Source organism: Furipterus horrens, unplaced genomic scaffold (genome assembly GCF_987537825.1).
Source record: "Furipterus horrens unplaced genomic scaffold, mFurHor1.1.pri manual_scaffold_4, whole genome shotgun sequence".
In the NCBI taxonomy this organism is placed as follows: domain Eukaryota; kingdom Metazoa; phylum Chordata; class Mammalia; order Chiroptera; family Furipteridae; genus Furipterus; species Furipterus horrens.
Window position 1 is genome coordinate 49,840,847 of NW_028327174.1, and position 16,762 is coordinate 49,857,608.

The following is a 16,762-nucleotide window of genomic DNA, read 5'->3' on the forward strand; positions in this document are numbered from 1 at the left end:
AGCTTCTCTGTTTACTGAATTACTACTCAGAACACCATGCAAAAAGACACTACACATCCTCTTTTTAAACCTACTAAATCTCCCTTAGTCCAAATCCTATCTACTTCCAAGGCTCAACCCAAATAATGTCTTCTCTTCCATCCTTTCCTGAAAGTATTTTCACCTCTTCTAAGTTCCCAAAGCAACATTCAACTGTATAATTCAGTGGGCAATGAACAGTTGGACATATATATACTGTCTCATAACATTCATTATCTTGAGCTGTTATTTAAATCTTTTGCATTATTTAACTTTACTTCCACTTATGTCTTTTCTCCTTTACTCTCCTCTTAGAGGTCTGGAACCCTGCATTTGGCTTCTAATTCAACCCTTTCTTTTCGACCCCAATACTTAACCCAGTCAGTGTAGCGCGCGTGCAGTGGATTGAGCGTCGGCCTGCGAGCTAAGTGTCGCTGGTTCGATCTTCCAGTCAGGGCACATCAGAGAAGGAAAACTCTGACTCCAAAAAACCTCCGCTGCCTTGCGGCATACCTCTTCAGGGGAAAGGCTAAGGGAGTAAACCCCGACAGAAAATCCGGAGACGGACTCCCTAAGGCGGTTTGACGTTGTAGTCAACACCGGCAACTCCTGCGGCGCACCTGAAGCCAAGCTGTATTGACTCCGTCTTTCCCTTGGACCCTTCAGCTGCGAAGAGAGGGGGGGTCTGCTGCATGGGCAACAGCAGACCCTCCATATCACCCTGCCCAGGCTCTGTAGCTTCAGCTTCACTGGAGAGGACACTCCAGCGTCATCGCAAGATGTCGATTTAACACGGGAGGAGACAGATACCGTGTCACTCCCGAGTCGGACTGCACAGCCATTCTCGGCGGTGCAGATAGACTCTTAAGAAGCTACACCATTGTCTCTCGAGACGGACTGCTGCCGACGACTTAACCCAGTGAAATATTCTTTTCTTTTTTTTTAATTTTAATCTCCACTTGAGGACACCTTTTCAATGCTTTTTAGAGAGAAAGGAAGGGAGTGAGGGGAAGAGAGAGAGAGAGAGAGAGAGAGAGAGAGAGAAATAAACATCGATAAGAGAGAGAAACATCTATTGGGTGCCTTCCCATACATGCCTTGACCAGGAATTGAACTTGAACATGGGTAATTGTCCCCACCGGGAATTGAACCCACAACCTTTTGGTCTAAGGGATGATGCTCAAACCAACTGAGTGTTTGTGAATTTGATCTGCCCAGGAAATTAGTTTTCCATTCTTCCTAGGAAAGGGGCCACCTTGACTGTGGAATAAATTTTAACATCTTTAAGCAACACAGACAAGGGAATAATCCAGATAGAGCCTTCACTAAGTGCTCTACTTTACATGGATTACTTTATTCAATGTCACAAGGACCCTACAAAGTAGACATTTTTATTTTATTGTTTTTAGGTTTCAAGTTATAACTTTTTCTTCCCCCTGAGGTGGTATGCCATTTTTTTATTTCATCACCCTTTCTCGGTTCTTTTTAAACATTGTGTTCAAACAATAGACAAAACAACCACTCTTATAAACTCAAGTTAACATTTATTGCACACTCACTGTAGGCAACTGCCAAGTCCTCAAAATGAAAGTTTAGCAACACAATTTCACCTTCAAGTGTTGCAGAGATACATCAACTGTATAAAAACAATTTTGTGGAAACATGTAGGAGAGAATAATTTGAGTGAGAAAATGACACTGGAGGTTTGGGGATGGCTATTTCAGCATAAGCAAAGGTTCAGAGCTGTGAAAACATGGTAATACACCTTTAAAAAAAAAAAAACTAGATGAGGAATCAGTTCAAAAGAGATTGAGTAATTTGTGCATGAGTCTACAATAGCAAGTGGTGAAGCTGGGATTTGAACTTGGCCTGTCTGACTCAGAAGCTTCCCTTTTCCCCAGTATATCTCCCCACTTCTGTATTTCTCTCATTACTAAACTGCTTACATTCTTAGTGAAACAGAAAGCTAAAACTTGAAGAGTACTTGCACCCTATATCTGTATCAGAAAACTTCACTGTACTGCTTTTTCCTGTGAGGCCACCTTTGAGCTTTCAAATGTTGACTTATTGCTGAATAGCACCTTGAGAGGAGCAGACAGAAGACCAGAGGCACTCAGTCCTAGAGGTGAAAGGGGTGAAGAAGGGATTAGGAGAAGTTACCTTTTTTTACTTTTTAATTGTATTTTGTTGATTATGGCTATTACAGTTGTCCCAATTTTCCCCCCTTTGTCCTCATCCACCCAACACCCCTTACTCCCTCAGGCAATACCCCCGCCATTGTTCATGTCCATGGGTCATGCAAATAGGTTCTTCGGCTACTCCATTTCCTGTACTGTACTTTATATCACTGTGGCTATTCTGTATCTACCCATTTGTACTTCTTAATCCCCTCAGCTCCTCACTCATTCTTCCCCCAAACCTCTCTTCCATCTGGAAACCATTAGAATGCTCTCTGTATCCATGATTCTGTCTCTGTTCTTGTTTGCTTAGTTTGTTTTTAGTTCAATTGTTGATAGATATGTATTTATTGCCATTTTATTGTTCATAGTTTTTATCTTTTTCTTAAAGAAGTCCCTTTAACATTTCATATAATAATAATGGTTCGGTGATGATGAACTCCTTTAGTTTTTTCTTGCCTGGGAAGCTCTTTTTCTGCTCTTTCATTCTAAATTATAGCTTTGCTGGGTACAGCAATCTTGGCTGTAGGTACCTGCTTTACATGCTTTACATGACTATATCAGCACAGGAGTTTGACTTCAGCTAAGTTTACTTCAGATTTGCGGAGACTGAAAAATGACAGTGGAGCATTAGAGGGGGAAATCATACTAGTTTAATCTCACTCCTGTGGGCGAGAACGGGAACAGGATTTGCCTTACAATTCTCGTGGCAGTGACTGAGAACGGGGGAGTCACAGACTCATCTGCCTTCAGTCTTGTCCTGTGGCGGCCAGCAAGGACTTAGGGAGCCAAGTTCATTCGCACCCCTTGAACAGTAGGGGCCCGTATATATACATGAAGTTAAAAAAGGTGGGACCCAGCCAGTCTGAGGTATGTGATGGCATAACACTTACACACTAAGAAATTATCTTTAGGTAAGGGTGACTAAAGCAAATAAAAATACATATGTGTGGAGGCGAGGATCCTGGCTACAGTCACCCTGACATGACAATGACTTTGAATGTTCCTTGCCAGTCCCTTCTAGTCTGCAAAGTTTCTTTTGAGGAGTCAGCTGACAGTCTTATGGGAACTGCCCTGTAGGTAACTAACTTCTCTCTTGTTGTGTTTAAGATTCTCTCTATTTTTAACCTTTAGCATTTTAATTATGATGTGTCTTGGAGTGGGCCTCTTTGCATCCATCTTGTTTGGAACTCTCTGTGCTTCCTGAACTTGTATGTCTATTTCCTTCACCAAATGAGGGAGATTTTCTTTCATTATTTTTTCAAATAGATTTCCAATATCTTGCTCTTCCTCTTCTCATTCTGAGACCCCTATAATGTAAATGTTGGAATGCTTGAAATTCTCCCAAAGGCTGCTTACTCAGTCCTCATTTTTTTGGATTCTTTCTTCTTCTTCTTTTTTTTAAATGAGAAGGGAAGGGAGGGACAGAGGGAGAGAAACAATGTGTGGGGACCTGACCTGCAACCCAGGCATGTGCCCTGACTGGGAATCGAACCAGCAACTTTTTGATTCATAGGCCGGCACTCAACCCACTGAGCAACACCAGCCAGGGCCCTTCTTGTTGTTTCGTTTGGTTGTTTTTTGCTCCCTTATGTTCCAAATTATTGATTTCATCCTCAGCTTCATCCACTCTACTGTTGTTTGCCTGTAAATTGTTCTTTACTTCAATTAGTGTATCCTTCGTTTTTGACTGGATCTTTTTTATGCTCTTGAGGTCCTCACTAAGTTCCTTGAGCATGCTTATAACCAGTGTTTTGAATTCTGCATCTGATAGATTGCTTATCTCTATTTTGTTTAGTTCTTTTTCTGGAGTTTTTATCTGTTCTTTCTTTTGGGCTGTGTTTCTTTGTCTCCTCATTTTGGTAGCCTCCCTGTGTTTGTTTCTATGTATTAGGTAGAGCTCCTATGACTCCCTGTCTTATTAGCATGGCCTAATGAAATAGTTGTCCTGTAGGGTCCAGTGGCACAGCCTTCCCTATCACCTAAACTGGGTACTTGAGGTATGTTGTTTGTGTGGGCTGAGTACACCCTTCTCTTATGGTTGAGCCTTGATATCTATTGGCAGGTCAATGGGAGGGATTTACTTAAGCCAGTCAGTTGTAAGGACTGACTGTGACCACTGACCACCAACCTCCACTCTCTGTGGAGAATCAGCTGTAAGAGGCAGGGTGGTGGTGCTACAACATAGTCTATAGCTGTCCACTGGGTGTGCAGCTCTGGGGTTTCCTGGGTGATGCAGGCCAAGGTCAGTCCCCACTTATGTTCTGCCTGAACTATAAAACAGTCTGAGATGGCTGCTACTTGTGCTGGGCTTGGAGATTCCCAGGGGAAACCAAGCTGTGAATATAGGCTGGCAGCTGCTAGTGCCATGCCTGGGGCCACTTAGCAAGAGGTATGGTGTTGGGGGTTTACTGATGCCAGCTGTTGCTTGTTTAATAGGATTTAATGAGCCAAGACCAGCCATTCATAAGGAAAAGTCAAGACTTAACAGTTTGAGTGGGCCCATTAGTTGGGTGGGATAAAGTCTCAGGAGATCACCAGGGTGGGGCAAACAGTGTTAGCCAGGTTGATGGAATCTCAGATATGGCACCAGCTGCCAGCTCTGTGGCTCTGAGGGGGGAGGGTTCAGAAAAGGGATAATGGCCCACCTTTCTGTCTGGGAGATGGCTGACCTTCAGCTCTCACCTTGATGTCAGACACTTCACTTTCTCCCTGTATGCCACTGGTACCTTTCTAGCTGCTACCCTGGTGCTGGAGCGCAGAAGGAGTGAGTTTGATTAAGTCTGTATGTGGGTTTTTAAGGGGAACTTCTTGGGCCTCCAGAAGTTTCTTCAACCAATTCAATCCCTGTAGGTTTTTGCAGCCAGAATTTATGGGGGCTTATCTCCCTTGCTCTGGAACCCTGGGCTGGCCAGCCTGGTGTTGACTGGGACTGCTTGGTCTGGAGATATCCGTCCTGAATTTTTACCCACCACATGTGGGTGTGGGACCAGCCTGTTCTGTGTCTCCACCCCTCCTACCAGTCTGGATGGGTGTGGGTTTTTAATTCCATAGTTGTTAGACTTTTACTCAACTTGATTTCTGATGGTTATGAGTGATGGTTGCTCTATATTGTAGTTATAATTTTGATGTGGTTATGAGAGGAGGCGAGCCGTGTTTACCTCTGTCACCATCTTGCCCAGAAGTCTCAAAAATTGCCCGTTTTTTGTTTGTTCATTTTTTTTTTTCAAAAGTTATCCTTTTTTTAAAAAACAAAAATTTCAGAAACTTCCCATTTAGATTATGGATTAATTTCATTTTTTTCTTTGCTTATTTACATGTCCCAATTTTCCCACAGAAAATAAGAAGTACAAAAAAATTCCTGCTCACTCTAGGGCTAGTAGCTTTAGCGTGGTCTTATTCCCAGGACTTCCTGGGTCTTCAGAAAGATCTCATCCAATTCTAAGGTGACAATACCACAGGTTGTGCTATGGACTAAATGTTTGTATCCCCCTGCCCCCAAACTCACATGTTTAAACCATAACCCCAAATGTGATGGTGTGGCCTTTGCAAGGTACTTATGTTTATTTATTTATTTATTGGAGGTACTTGGGTTTACATGAGGTCATAAGGTACAGCCCCTATCATGGGATTAATGTTCATATAAAATGGGAAAGAGACAAGAAGTTTCTCTCTCTCCGCCATATAAAGACACAGCAAGGAGGCTGTGGGCCATCTGCAAGCTAGGAAGAGGGCTCTCACCAGGCTGAAACTGGATCAATTCCTAGAAATAACCCAACAATTTTGGAATTGCCCTCTTGTCTAGAATTCTAGGGAAACTGGAGTTTACCCTTAGTCAAGGCTTCCCTGGATTTGAGAACTTTTTGTTGTTGCTTTTGGCAGGAGTTGGGGGAAGAGTTTAAGAAATATGCTTTGAGAGACTCTTTCTTTGTCCCTCCTTATCTCTGACCTCTAAAAATATTTGAGAGAATAGTTATAATGAAATCTTGGCTTGAGATAGCAAGAAAATTTGGAAATCCTAGACTCTGGAAATGGGAAGGAACCTTAGAAGTTTTCAGTTCTACCTTTTTGTTTTTCACAACGTGGATGCCATAGTGGTCCATTGTGGGTCTCAGCTAATTATTAGAAAGTGAGCCGCAATGTTCTCCCCATCCTTTGCTGTGCCTTTTGGGGTTTTTGAGGGCTGAGTTTGCTGCCATTTCTGGACAAGGGGTCTTCCTTGGGTTTCTCTATTCTAACCTAAAAAACCTGTTTTCTGAGGTGCTGTACCCAGGACCCCTCACTTAACCATTCCACTCACCCCTTGGACGAAACTTGCCTATCCATATCCTTCTTAAGGTGCACAGAACTGGACAATAATTTGCACAGTAGAGTGATCAGTGAAGAGGATGATGGGAACACTTACCTACTTAGCTTTGTACACTGTTGTAGAGAAGGAATGTCTAAGGTGACATCAGCCTCTTCTGGCAGCCGGGTCACACCTGTCCCATGGCACACATTCATCTTGTCATGAGATTACTAGAGTTAGACCAGAGAAGGGCTGAGGGATTTCTTCTTATTTAAGAAGAATCTTTAGAACAAAGGAGCAAATTTTTCTTCCACCTTCATTTGATGTCACTGCCTGCCTTGTAGTGTCTTCTTCAGGCAACTTATACCTTTGGGACTGGGAAAGTGAGGGAAGGGGAAGGCAGTCTTTGCTAGCTTTCAGAGTTAAAAGTTTGAATTTATGTTCTTGCCCAGAATTAATTCTTCGAATATTTTTTAAGTGTCAGTCATGTACTAAGCACTAAGCTAGGTACTGGTGAAAAGGATGGTAACTGTATAATAGACATGGAGCTTATAAAATCTGGTGGGGGAAATATATTAATTAAATAATCACATAAATATATAATTCTAAAATACAATAAATACTTTAAGAGAAAAGTAGAAAATTCTATACAAATATATACTAGAAAATCTGATCTAATTTGACCTAGTCTTCAAATCCTTGATGAGGTGACCTTTGGGTTTTCATCATTGAAGGAAGAGTATGCCTTAACTTGGCAAAATGGATGGGATCCATTGTGATTGGAACAAGTATTACATATAGGTAGAAAGAATAGTGTTTGAAGGCCCCAGGCAGGCCTGAAGTGATGAAGTTGATTCCATCATAGTCGGAAACAGTAACATACAGCAGGCTGTCAGTCAGGAGATGGGTTGGTCTGTTACGAGATGGGTAGGGTAGGGCATTTATTCCAGTTCATGAACCAGATGGTGGAGAGGAAAACCTGGCTCTTGCAACATAATGTTATCAGCATCTATGTGATGATGTCCACATAATAGTTATTGACTTTGTATCAATATTGAGTTCAGATTAATCTGGCAACACACTCCTTTATTACCCCTTGTTGACCCCAAGGCAATGTTTTTACACCCATCCCACCCTGGAAAGCACCCTAAATGAGGAGCTGAGGTCAAGAGCTCTTTGGGTGTGGGGTTTCCTGTGCCTGAATGATTCAGAATGGCCTAGCATGAGGCTCAGCTGGCTCCACAAAGGGACAGAACAAAAACTGACAAGCATATGAATGCTAGGGACGCCAGGGATGCCAGTTTGTTATACATTTCTTAGGCTCAGCTCCCAGGCCACAGCCACGGCAGAGATCACAAATCTGAGCTCTGGGCTTCTGGGCAGAGAACTCCTTGTCAGTGGTGCCATCTGCAGGGCATTAAGGAATTTGCCAGGAATTTGATGGGATAGGGAAGGGAAAATGGCATCTCTTTTCTTTCTCCCTCAGGCCTCAGTCTGAGCATGTCCCTAAATCACAGTACTGGTCCTTCATAGGGCTGAAAGATCCCTATTGCCTCTGATCTTGTGGGAGGCAATATTAGCACCTGACCCTACAAAGCAGGATACTGGGCTGTGGTATCATTTCCCTTCTTATCTCCCAATTAAATCTGCCATCTGTAAAATATGAGACCAAGAATGCTGGGTTGTGAAGATATTTAAGCATTCTGGTGTTTAAAAAAGTGGGTGGGCAGTAAATTGAAGGTGTTGATATTATCACTACTATTATCCTCACCATCCCTAAGTAAGCCCCCCTTAGGCTTTTTCTTTCTTTTCTGAGTAAATGGCTCTCATTCTTCCATGGCAGTGGCTCTTGGGTCCCACTGAGCAGAGCTGAAATGTCCTAGCTCCAGGGGCCCTGCTTCTCATCTCCTAAGCTTGGACATATGTACATCTCTAAGCTTACAAGTCCTCTAAGACTTGATTGCCTTATTTGCCACCCGCTTCTGAGAAAGGCAGGATAGAAGTCTGTAGTGCAAAAGGGAAAATAGGGCTAGACGGGTGAGAGCCTTACTAGTGACAGAACAAGAGGTCGGGTGTCTCTCTGTTCCCTAGGCCTTGCCACCCTGAGACTCACCTTCTAGAAGGTGCTTGAAGAGACCTGGGCCTGGAAAGAGGGTAAGTATATTTTACAAAACTCTAGGGTTAAATGTTAACATTGGATAGGACGATAAAGAATCTGGCTTAAGAGGGAAATGATCATTATTTGTTCACTTCTCTGGGAGCACTCTGTGCCATAAGCATTACCAGGCATTGTGCTTGCTGCTGGGGCACAGCTGTAGATAATAAGACCCTAGTACTCCCCTACAGGAATGCTTGGTGGCATTTCCTGGTGCCTTAGCATTTCATTATAGCCATCCCTGCCATGTCACACACTTGGTATCTCATGTCACCAAAGGCTTTGATTACTACTAGTCAACTACTAGTCATTGTCTTGACATAAAAGATGTTTGGGAACAGAGGAGACAGAGGTGAATACTGAATTTTAGCAGCAAGTTGGATCAATAATCAAATAATTAAGCTATAAAGGGGATAGCATAGTTCAGAAGTGTAGGTAGGTATCTGTTCTAAAGGAAAGCTTAAAAGGCAATAAAAAATACTGAAATTTGGGACTTCCAGTTCAGATGGAGATGTAGGTAAACACAGCTTGCCTTCTCACACAACCACAGCAAAAATTACAACTAGACTACAAAAGAAATATCACCCAGAATCATCAGAAAATTGAATCGTGTGGAAGTCTAACAACCAAGGAATTAAAATAATCACATTCATCCAGATGGGTAAGAGGTGCAGAGACATGGAACGAGTGGTATCACACCCACATGTGGTGGATAAAAGTTGGGAGGGATACTTTAGGAGTGAGGGATCCCAGCCCCACACCAGAACACCCAACCCAGGGTTCCAGTGCCAGGAAGATAAGTTCTCATAACTTCTGGCTGGAAATATCCAGTAGGGGTTGTGTCAGTGGAAGAAACTAGGATTCTTAAGAGTCACCTCTTAAAGGGCCCACAATGGACTTAGGACTTAGGCAGACTAACTCCTTCTGGGCTTCAGCACCTGGGCAGCAGCTGGAAGGGCACCAGTGGCATATAGGGAGAAACTGAAATGTCTGGCATCAGGGCGAGTGCCAGGGGACAGCTTCCTCCTGGAAAAAACTCCAGAGGCCAGGAAGAGGCATTGTCCCCTTTCTGAGCCCTCCCCCACACAGAGCCACAGAGTGGCAACACCATATTGGAGACTCCATCAGCGTGACTTATGTGGATTTCCCCACCTGGCGATTACCTAAGGCTCCGCCCCAACCAACTTACAGTGAGCTTTTCTACACTAGGCCATGTTACTAAGCCTGGGAGTCATAGCAGCTCTACCTAATATATAAAACAAACACAGGGAGGCTGCCAAAATGAGGAGTCAAAGAAATATGGCCCAAATGAAAGAACAGAACTCCAGAAAACGAACTTATCAAAATGGAGATAAGCAATCTATCAGAGGCAGAGTTGAAAACACCAGTTGTTAGGATGCTCAAGAAACTCATTGGGTACTCTCTAAAAAAAATAAAAATAAAATAAAATCTTAAAGAAAAAAAAAAAACCCAAAAAACTATAAACATTAAAATGGCGATAAATTCACAACTCTAAACAATTGAATCTAAAAAACAAACTAAGCAAACAACCAGAATAGTAACAGAATCATAGATATGAACATTATTTTGGGGGTTATCAGTTGGAAGGGGGAAAAGGGAGAATGGGGGGAAACGTGCAGGGATTAAGAAGTACAAATTGGTAGGTACAGAATAGACAGGGATGTTAAGAACAGTATAGGAAGTGGAGTAGTCAAAGAACTTATATACACAACCCATGGACATGAACTAATGGGAGGGATTGCCAGAGGGAGTAGGGGGGTACCAGGTGGAGGAAGGTAAAGCAGGAAAAATTGAGACAACTGTAATAGCATAATCAATAAAATGTATTAAAAAATACTGAAATTTGAGTTTGAACTGTAGAGAATAGGAAAAATTTTTTCTCTATAGGTTTTCCTTTTTAAAAAATATTTCAAGCCTACAGAAAATAAGATATTGTAACTGTGTTGTTCTATTCAATATAAACATAACTTCCATTTATTCTCACTTCCTGTTATTGTAGTTTCCTCTTACAACAGTATTGTGCAACATACAGAATACTGTTAAAATGACTGTGCGACTTTTAAGGTTATGTCATAAGACATTATAGTTTCTAACTTGCCTTCTCTTGGATCACTCACTCTGGGGGAAGCCTGCTGTCATGTTGTGAGGACACTCAAGGTTCCCTATTGAGAGGTCAAAGTAAAGAACTAGGGCCACCAGTCAATAACCAGCACTAATCTGCCAGGCATGTGAGTGAACCACCTTGGAAGTGAATCCTCCAGCTCATCAAGCACCAAAAGAATGCAATTTTATGATAAACCCCAAGACAGACCATCCAGCCAAGCTGCTCCTTAACTCCTGACCCTCAGAAATTACATGAGGTAATATATTGTTTTTAAATTTGTATTTATTGATTTGAGAGAGATCAACATCCATTTGTTGTTCTATCCATTCATGCATTCACTCATTGATTCTGTATGTGCCCTGACAGGGGACTGAACCTGCAACCTTGGAGTATCGGGATGATGCTCCAACTGAATCACGTGGCTAGAGCCATATATTGTTTTAAGTCACAAAATTTTGGGTCAGTATGCTATGCAGTAAGAGATAATAAATCACAAACATGTATGTACTTAGCACCCCAACTTGTCATCTTAGTAACATTTGCCTTACTAGTTTTTCTTAAAAAAGCAATGTCCCCCTACTCCAAAATAAAACATTAGTTGAAACACTAGCTTCTTAATCCTATCCCTGCCTTGTGCCTCTAACTCTGCATTGGTTTGCTGCTGCTTCCCAGGCTCTGGCCTAGTTTCCCTCTTGTTTTGCAGAAATATGGGACATTTCAGATGGTCTTCCCTTTGTGTGTTGGGCACCAACTCAAAACCTTAATTCCCATTTGGCTGTTAATCCAATTTAAAGCGCTGGCATTTACCTCACCCTGGGGACTGTGGTAGCTACATTTGTGCTGCTACGACAGGCCTGCAGTACCCCCTAAGAGTTTTCTTCCTCAAAGGTCTGTGCCAAATCACTGTTCCTTCCCAAAGCAAGAATTCTTTTGTAAATACAGGGTGGGACAAGTTTATTCCATCATTTTCAGCAAATCTTGTCCCTATGCTTTCTAAATTTGAAACATATTTTCTCCTAGGTTAAATCCCCTATTTGCTTACCTCTAGATTCCTTTAGATGTAAACAAATTATATACTTGGAGCAATGGAAGCTCTTAATGTTGCCATTTCACTCCCTGTAGGAAGGCAGTACTCTCCCACAAATGCCAGTTAACTTTAACACCAGTCGTATTTGTAGATTCGAACTGATTTACAGGTATATCTTATATATTATGGGGCTTGGTTCCAGATCACAAATCAGGAGTTGAAATACGTTGGCTGGAGGGTCTTGTTCCAATTTTTAAAAAAAATGTATCTGTGAAATGCAGTAAGACCATGTATGCCTGTACTTGTTATTCTTAAATCATGACTAATTTACTTCAAGAACTAGATTAGCAGAATGACTTTCAGTACATCAGAATCAAGCTGCTTTTCCAGACCAATATGCTTTTTCTCCTTAGAGGTAGCTACACAAGTGGGTTCCTTGATATTATCACTCTGTTGCAGAATATCCTCCAAGTGTAGATAAATCAATTTAGAACAAAGACCAAAATCAAACTTTCTTTCTCAATGCCTTTACTTTTAAACATAAGCAGACAATCTTACAGGTATAAATGAAAAAGACAGACATGATCACAGGTAAAAGCAAAGAAAATCTAACCAGAAAGCAGCTGTTGACCCTAAAATTCTGAGTCTGACATGTTGCAGGGCCGAAAGGAATGGTAACTAGTATTCCTCTCCTTCTTCTTCACCCTCTCCTTCAACAGAATCCACACCAACCTCCTCATAATCCTTCTCTAGGGCAGCCATGTCCTCACGGGCCTCAGAAAATTCTCCTTCCTCCATGCCCTCACCCACGTACCAGTGGACAAAAGCACGCTTGGCGTACATCAGGTCAAACTTGTGATCCAGGCGAGCCCAGGCCTCAGCAATAGCTGTGGTGTTGCTCAGCATGCACACAGCTCGCTGTACTTTGGCCAGGTCTCCACCAGGCACCACAGTGGGAGGCTGGTAATTAATGCCAACTTTGAAGCCAGTGGGGCACCAGTCCACAAACTGGATGCTGCGCTTCGTCTTGATGGTGGCAATGGCAGCATTGACATCTTTGGGAACCACATCACCACGGTACAACAGGCAGCAAGCCATGTATTTACCGTGGCGAGGGTCACATTTCACCATCTGGTTTGCTGGCTCAAAGCACGCATTGGTGATCTCTGCTACAGAAAGCTGTTCATGGTAGGCTTTCTCAGCAGAAATGACAGGGGCATATGTGGCAAGAGGGAAGTGGATGCGGGGATAGGGCACCAGGTTGGTCTGGAATTCGGTCAGATCGACATTCAGGGCTCCATCAAACCTGAGGGAAGCAGTGATGGAAGACACAATCTGGCTAATAAGGCGGTTAAGGTTAGTGTAGGTTGGGCGCTCAATATCGAGGTTTCTACGACAGATGTCATAGATGGCCTCATTGTCAACCATGAAGGCACAATCAGAGTGCTCCAGGGTGGTGTGGGTGGTGAGGATGGAGTTGTAGGGTTCAACTACAGCTGTGGAAACCTGGGGGGCTGGGTAAATGGAGAACTCCAGCTTGGACTTCTTGCCATAATCGACAGAGAGACGCTCCATCAGCAGGGAGGTGAACCCAGAACCAGTTCCCCCACCAAAGCTGTGGAAAACCAAGAAGCCCTGAAGACCTGTGCACTGGTCAGCCTGTAGGGAAAGAAGAAAGAAAGTGTAATTCTTTAATGCCAGGATACATTTTCTTACTTAGAATTTCTATTTCTTTAAATCATGAACATATGAGATTGATGTAAGCATGAAGAGTAGCAAGAGTCCCAAATTAGGGGACTCCAATTAATATATTAAGCAGTGTATCCCACTTTGGCATGCACCAAAAATGAATCTCTTCACTAACCTTGCAATGGAACCCCCTCAACCCATTTTAAACATTTTTTTATTGACTTTATTCATTACGTTAACTCATGTGTATTTTGGCATCTTTTAAAAAATTGAATTTACTGGGGTGACATTGGCTTGCATAAATATATATTTAAATGTAGTATTCACCAGTTTCCGAATTCGGTCCAGGACGAGGTCAATGATCTCCTTGCCAATGGTGTAGTGTCCACGGGCATAGTTATTGGCAGCATCTTCCTTGCCTGTGATCAGCTGCTCAGGGTGGAAGAGCTGGCGGTAGGTACCAGTGCGAACTTCATCTGGAAAAGGGAAACAAAGTGGCCACCCATCACTAACCACCTGCATGAGCCCGCTCAACCCCAGGACACACTTCCTGTCGCAGGATCTCACTTGGGTTACTGAGATCAACTCACCAATGACTGTGGGTTCCAGGTCTACAAACACTGCCCTGGGCACATGCTTGCCAGCACCTGTCTCACTGAAGAAGGTGTTGAAAGAGTCATCTCCCCCCCCAATGGTCTTGTCACTTGGCATCTGGCCATCAGGCTGGATGCCATGTTCCAGGCAGTAGAGCTCCCAGCAGGCGTTGCCGATCTGGACACCAGCCTGGCCAACGTGGATGGAGATGCACTCACGCTGTGGGTAAAAAAAAATAAAAATAAAAATAAAACTAATCTGTTATTGACTGTGAAGCAGAAGATACGTATGAAATCTTAATCTTACAAACTGCCTCTTTTAAAACGCATTAAAATGTAAAATTTTCTAGGGGACAACTATTATTTTTAATCTACATTGCTTTTAATGCATTTCCTTTCCCCCTCTAAATTGGGAAAACCTCTTTCCAAACCATGGAGAGATCTTAGTCACTGCCTCCTCCTTTGAATGAGTAAGATAGCGAGGCCATTCGTCCAGCATTCAGGCCCCAGAATACCATTTTAGACTAGGTGGCCAGATTTCCGGGCAGCTCCCAGTACGGGAAGCACGTGGCCAGAACAGTGAACAGGAAACGTCTGGCCACCCGTCCCCGGGGAGGGGCAGAGCTCTGTAGCACAGGATGAACTAGCAATTCACAGTGTGCGTGCCCGCGTCCACTGCGCTCAGCGGGATCGCGCAGCTGCAGAGGTACGGAACAGCCACAGCCACGTCGGCAGAATGGCAGCCATGGCCAACCATCCTAAGCGCCCCGCAGGCGTTGGGCTCAACCCAGCACCTACACATCTGTTAGGGCACATCAGGTGATTATCTGCAGCACAAATTTGGTCCAAGATCATATATCCCTTCCCTCAAAATCCCTCACCGCGACCACCTGTTCTCACAAGCATTCCTAACGTAGCAGAGACCTCAGAGAGGCAGATGGTATCTACCGGCTGTTGGGTGGTAATTTTCCTAATACACTGGTATAGTGCAAAACACTAAAAAGGAGCCTTCCTTTACATTCATCTTTTTTTTTTTTTTTTTAAACAGAAACTGGGTAACAGGAGACACACCCTCTGGCTACAGAGCCGCAGCGCCCTAGCGCGCACGCGCAGACTGCAGTGGCTGTCTCCCGCCGCTCCCAGGCAGGAAGGTAACGGTCGCGCGTGCGCTTTTGTGTCAGGTTCTTTCCCGCCTCCGCTTTTCGCGCCGAAGAGGAAGTGAGGGTGGGGAGAGCCCGCGCGCGCCCGTCCGCCAAAGGCGGGGGAAAGGAACGCGCGGGAAACGGGTGTAGGGTCTTGCGCCCTGGGGCCAAGGTATAAATAAGAGCCCTAATTACGGTGGAGGGAACCGGCGCACCACCATCCCCTTCCAGAGTCCGAGAAGAAAAGGTGGGCCCCCCTTTCCGGGCCCCAGCTTTTTCCCACAAACCGGAGTCGATCTATGCCCATCCTTGGCTCTCGCCTCATGTTTTTGTCCTCCAAATGAACAGCGCTGGTCCCAGCCCTCTCTAATTAGAGGCCCTCCGAGATTCCCCGGCTTGTTTCCCCCAACGAGGGCGGCGCCACACGCGGCCCACTCACCATGGCTGAGGGTTATCAGGCGCAAGCAGCAGGAATAGACAGCGGGTCCCGGTTACTGTTCCCGACAAGCTAAGAGTCGAGGTAAGTAACGCACTGAGGTGAGGGAGGTGCCAGAGTCGCTTAAGTAGCGGTTCGGGGAGGGGCAGGCGGGCACAGGCGGTGCTACGGCCGCGGGCCCCTCCTCCGGCCCGGCGCACCCACTCGGCGCCCGGCTCGGCCGCCGCAGAGGCGGGCTGCCGGCCTGGAGCCCCCTCCCAGCCTCGGCCCAGCGGGGCGGGGCCCTCCGTGTCTGAGGGCCGCGAGCTCGGGTGCTGCAGTCTGCGGTGATGGCTGCTGGGGCCTGGGCGGAGGGTAGACGGTTCGGAAACAAACCATCCTGGAAATGCGAGAGGAAGCTTGCTTTAATTTGGGCGAACTCTTAAGACTTTATACACAGTCTTAAAGAGGAAGCGCCATGAAATGCAGAACCTTCTGGTCCGGGTAGCTCAGCTGATTATTTTCATGTTGCCACAATTTGAGAGTGAGTTTTGCCTTCTTCTTTTCTCAGTTCCTTTAAAGGCAGTGCAATCATTTTGTACACCCCTGATAGTGTGGAATGCGCGAGGTTAAGGAAACAAAATAGTTCTATAATGACTTGTTCTGTTCTTTGAACTGAAGAATAGCAAACGTTGGAAGCAAAAAACAGCCATTCAAGGGTATTACCCAAGCATTTAAGCATCCAGATTGTAAAGAGGACCCATTTTTTGGACCTTAGCCACCAACTTTATGGAGTAGCCCTAGGAATTTTTAAAAAGGTAGGTTTAAAGACACATTTCAAATTTGGTAGCTCAATTGAAGAAATGAGGACAGAAACTTGGGTAGGGATGAATTTGATACAGAAGGATATTAGAGAGTAGTGATTCCTTATGTTAGTTTAGTAAAACTTTTTATATAATTAATAACTGCATTCTGTTGTGTCAAGATAGATCATCAGTTGGTTATAGCTTAGTGCTAGGAGGCCCAGATGATAGTAGATTTTCCCCCCATCCCTTTCAGGAGACTATTTCAAGACCATCGTTAGCCCTTGGAAATGCATAAGGAGGTTAGTTAGGGTTAAAGTGTGGCTTTTA

General features: G+C 44.1%; 1 protein-coding gene across 1 annotated transcript; it reads right to left on the reverse strand.

Moving 5' to 3' along the window:
* Nucleotides 1–12,295: 12,295 nt before the first annotated feature.
* Nucleotides 12,296–15,757, reverse strand: TUBA1B (tubulin alpha 1b). Its single transcript, XM_090273108.1, has 4 exons — nt 15,654–15,757; nt 14,070–14,292; nt 13,807–13,955; nt 12,296–13,449 (listed from the first exon to the last, which is right to left on the reverse strand). The coding sequence occupies exons 1-4, from the start codon at nt 15,654–15,656 to the stop codon at nt 12,469–12,471; spliced, it is 1,356 nt and encodes a 451-aa protein (XP_090129234.1). The 5' UTR covers nt 15,657–15,757; the 3' UTR covers nt 12,296–12,468.
* Between the last annotated feature and the right edge of the window lie 1,005 nt (nt 15,758–16,762).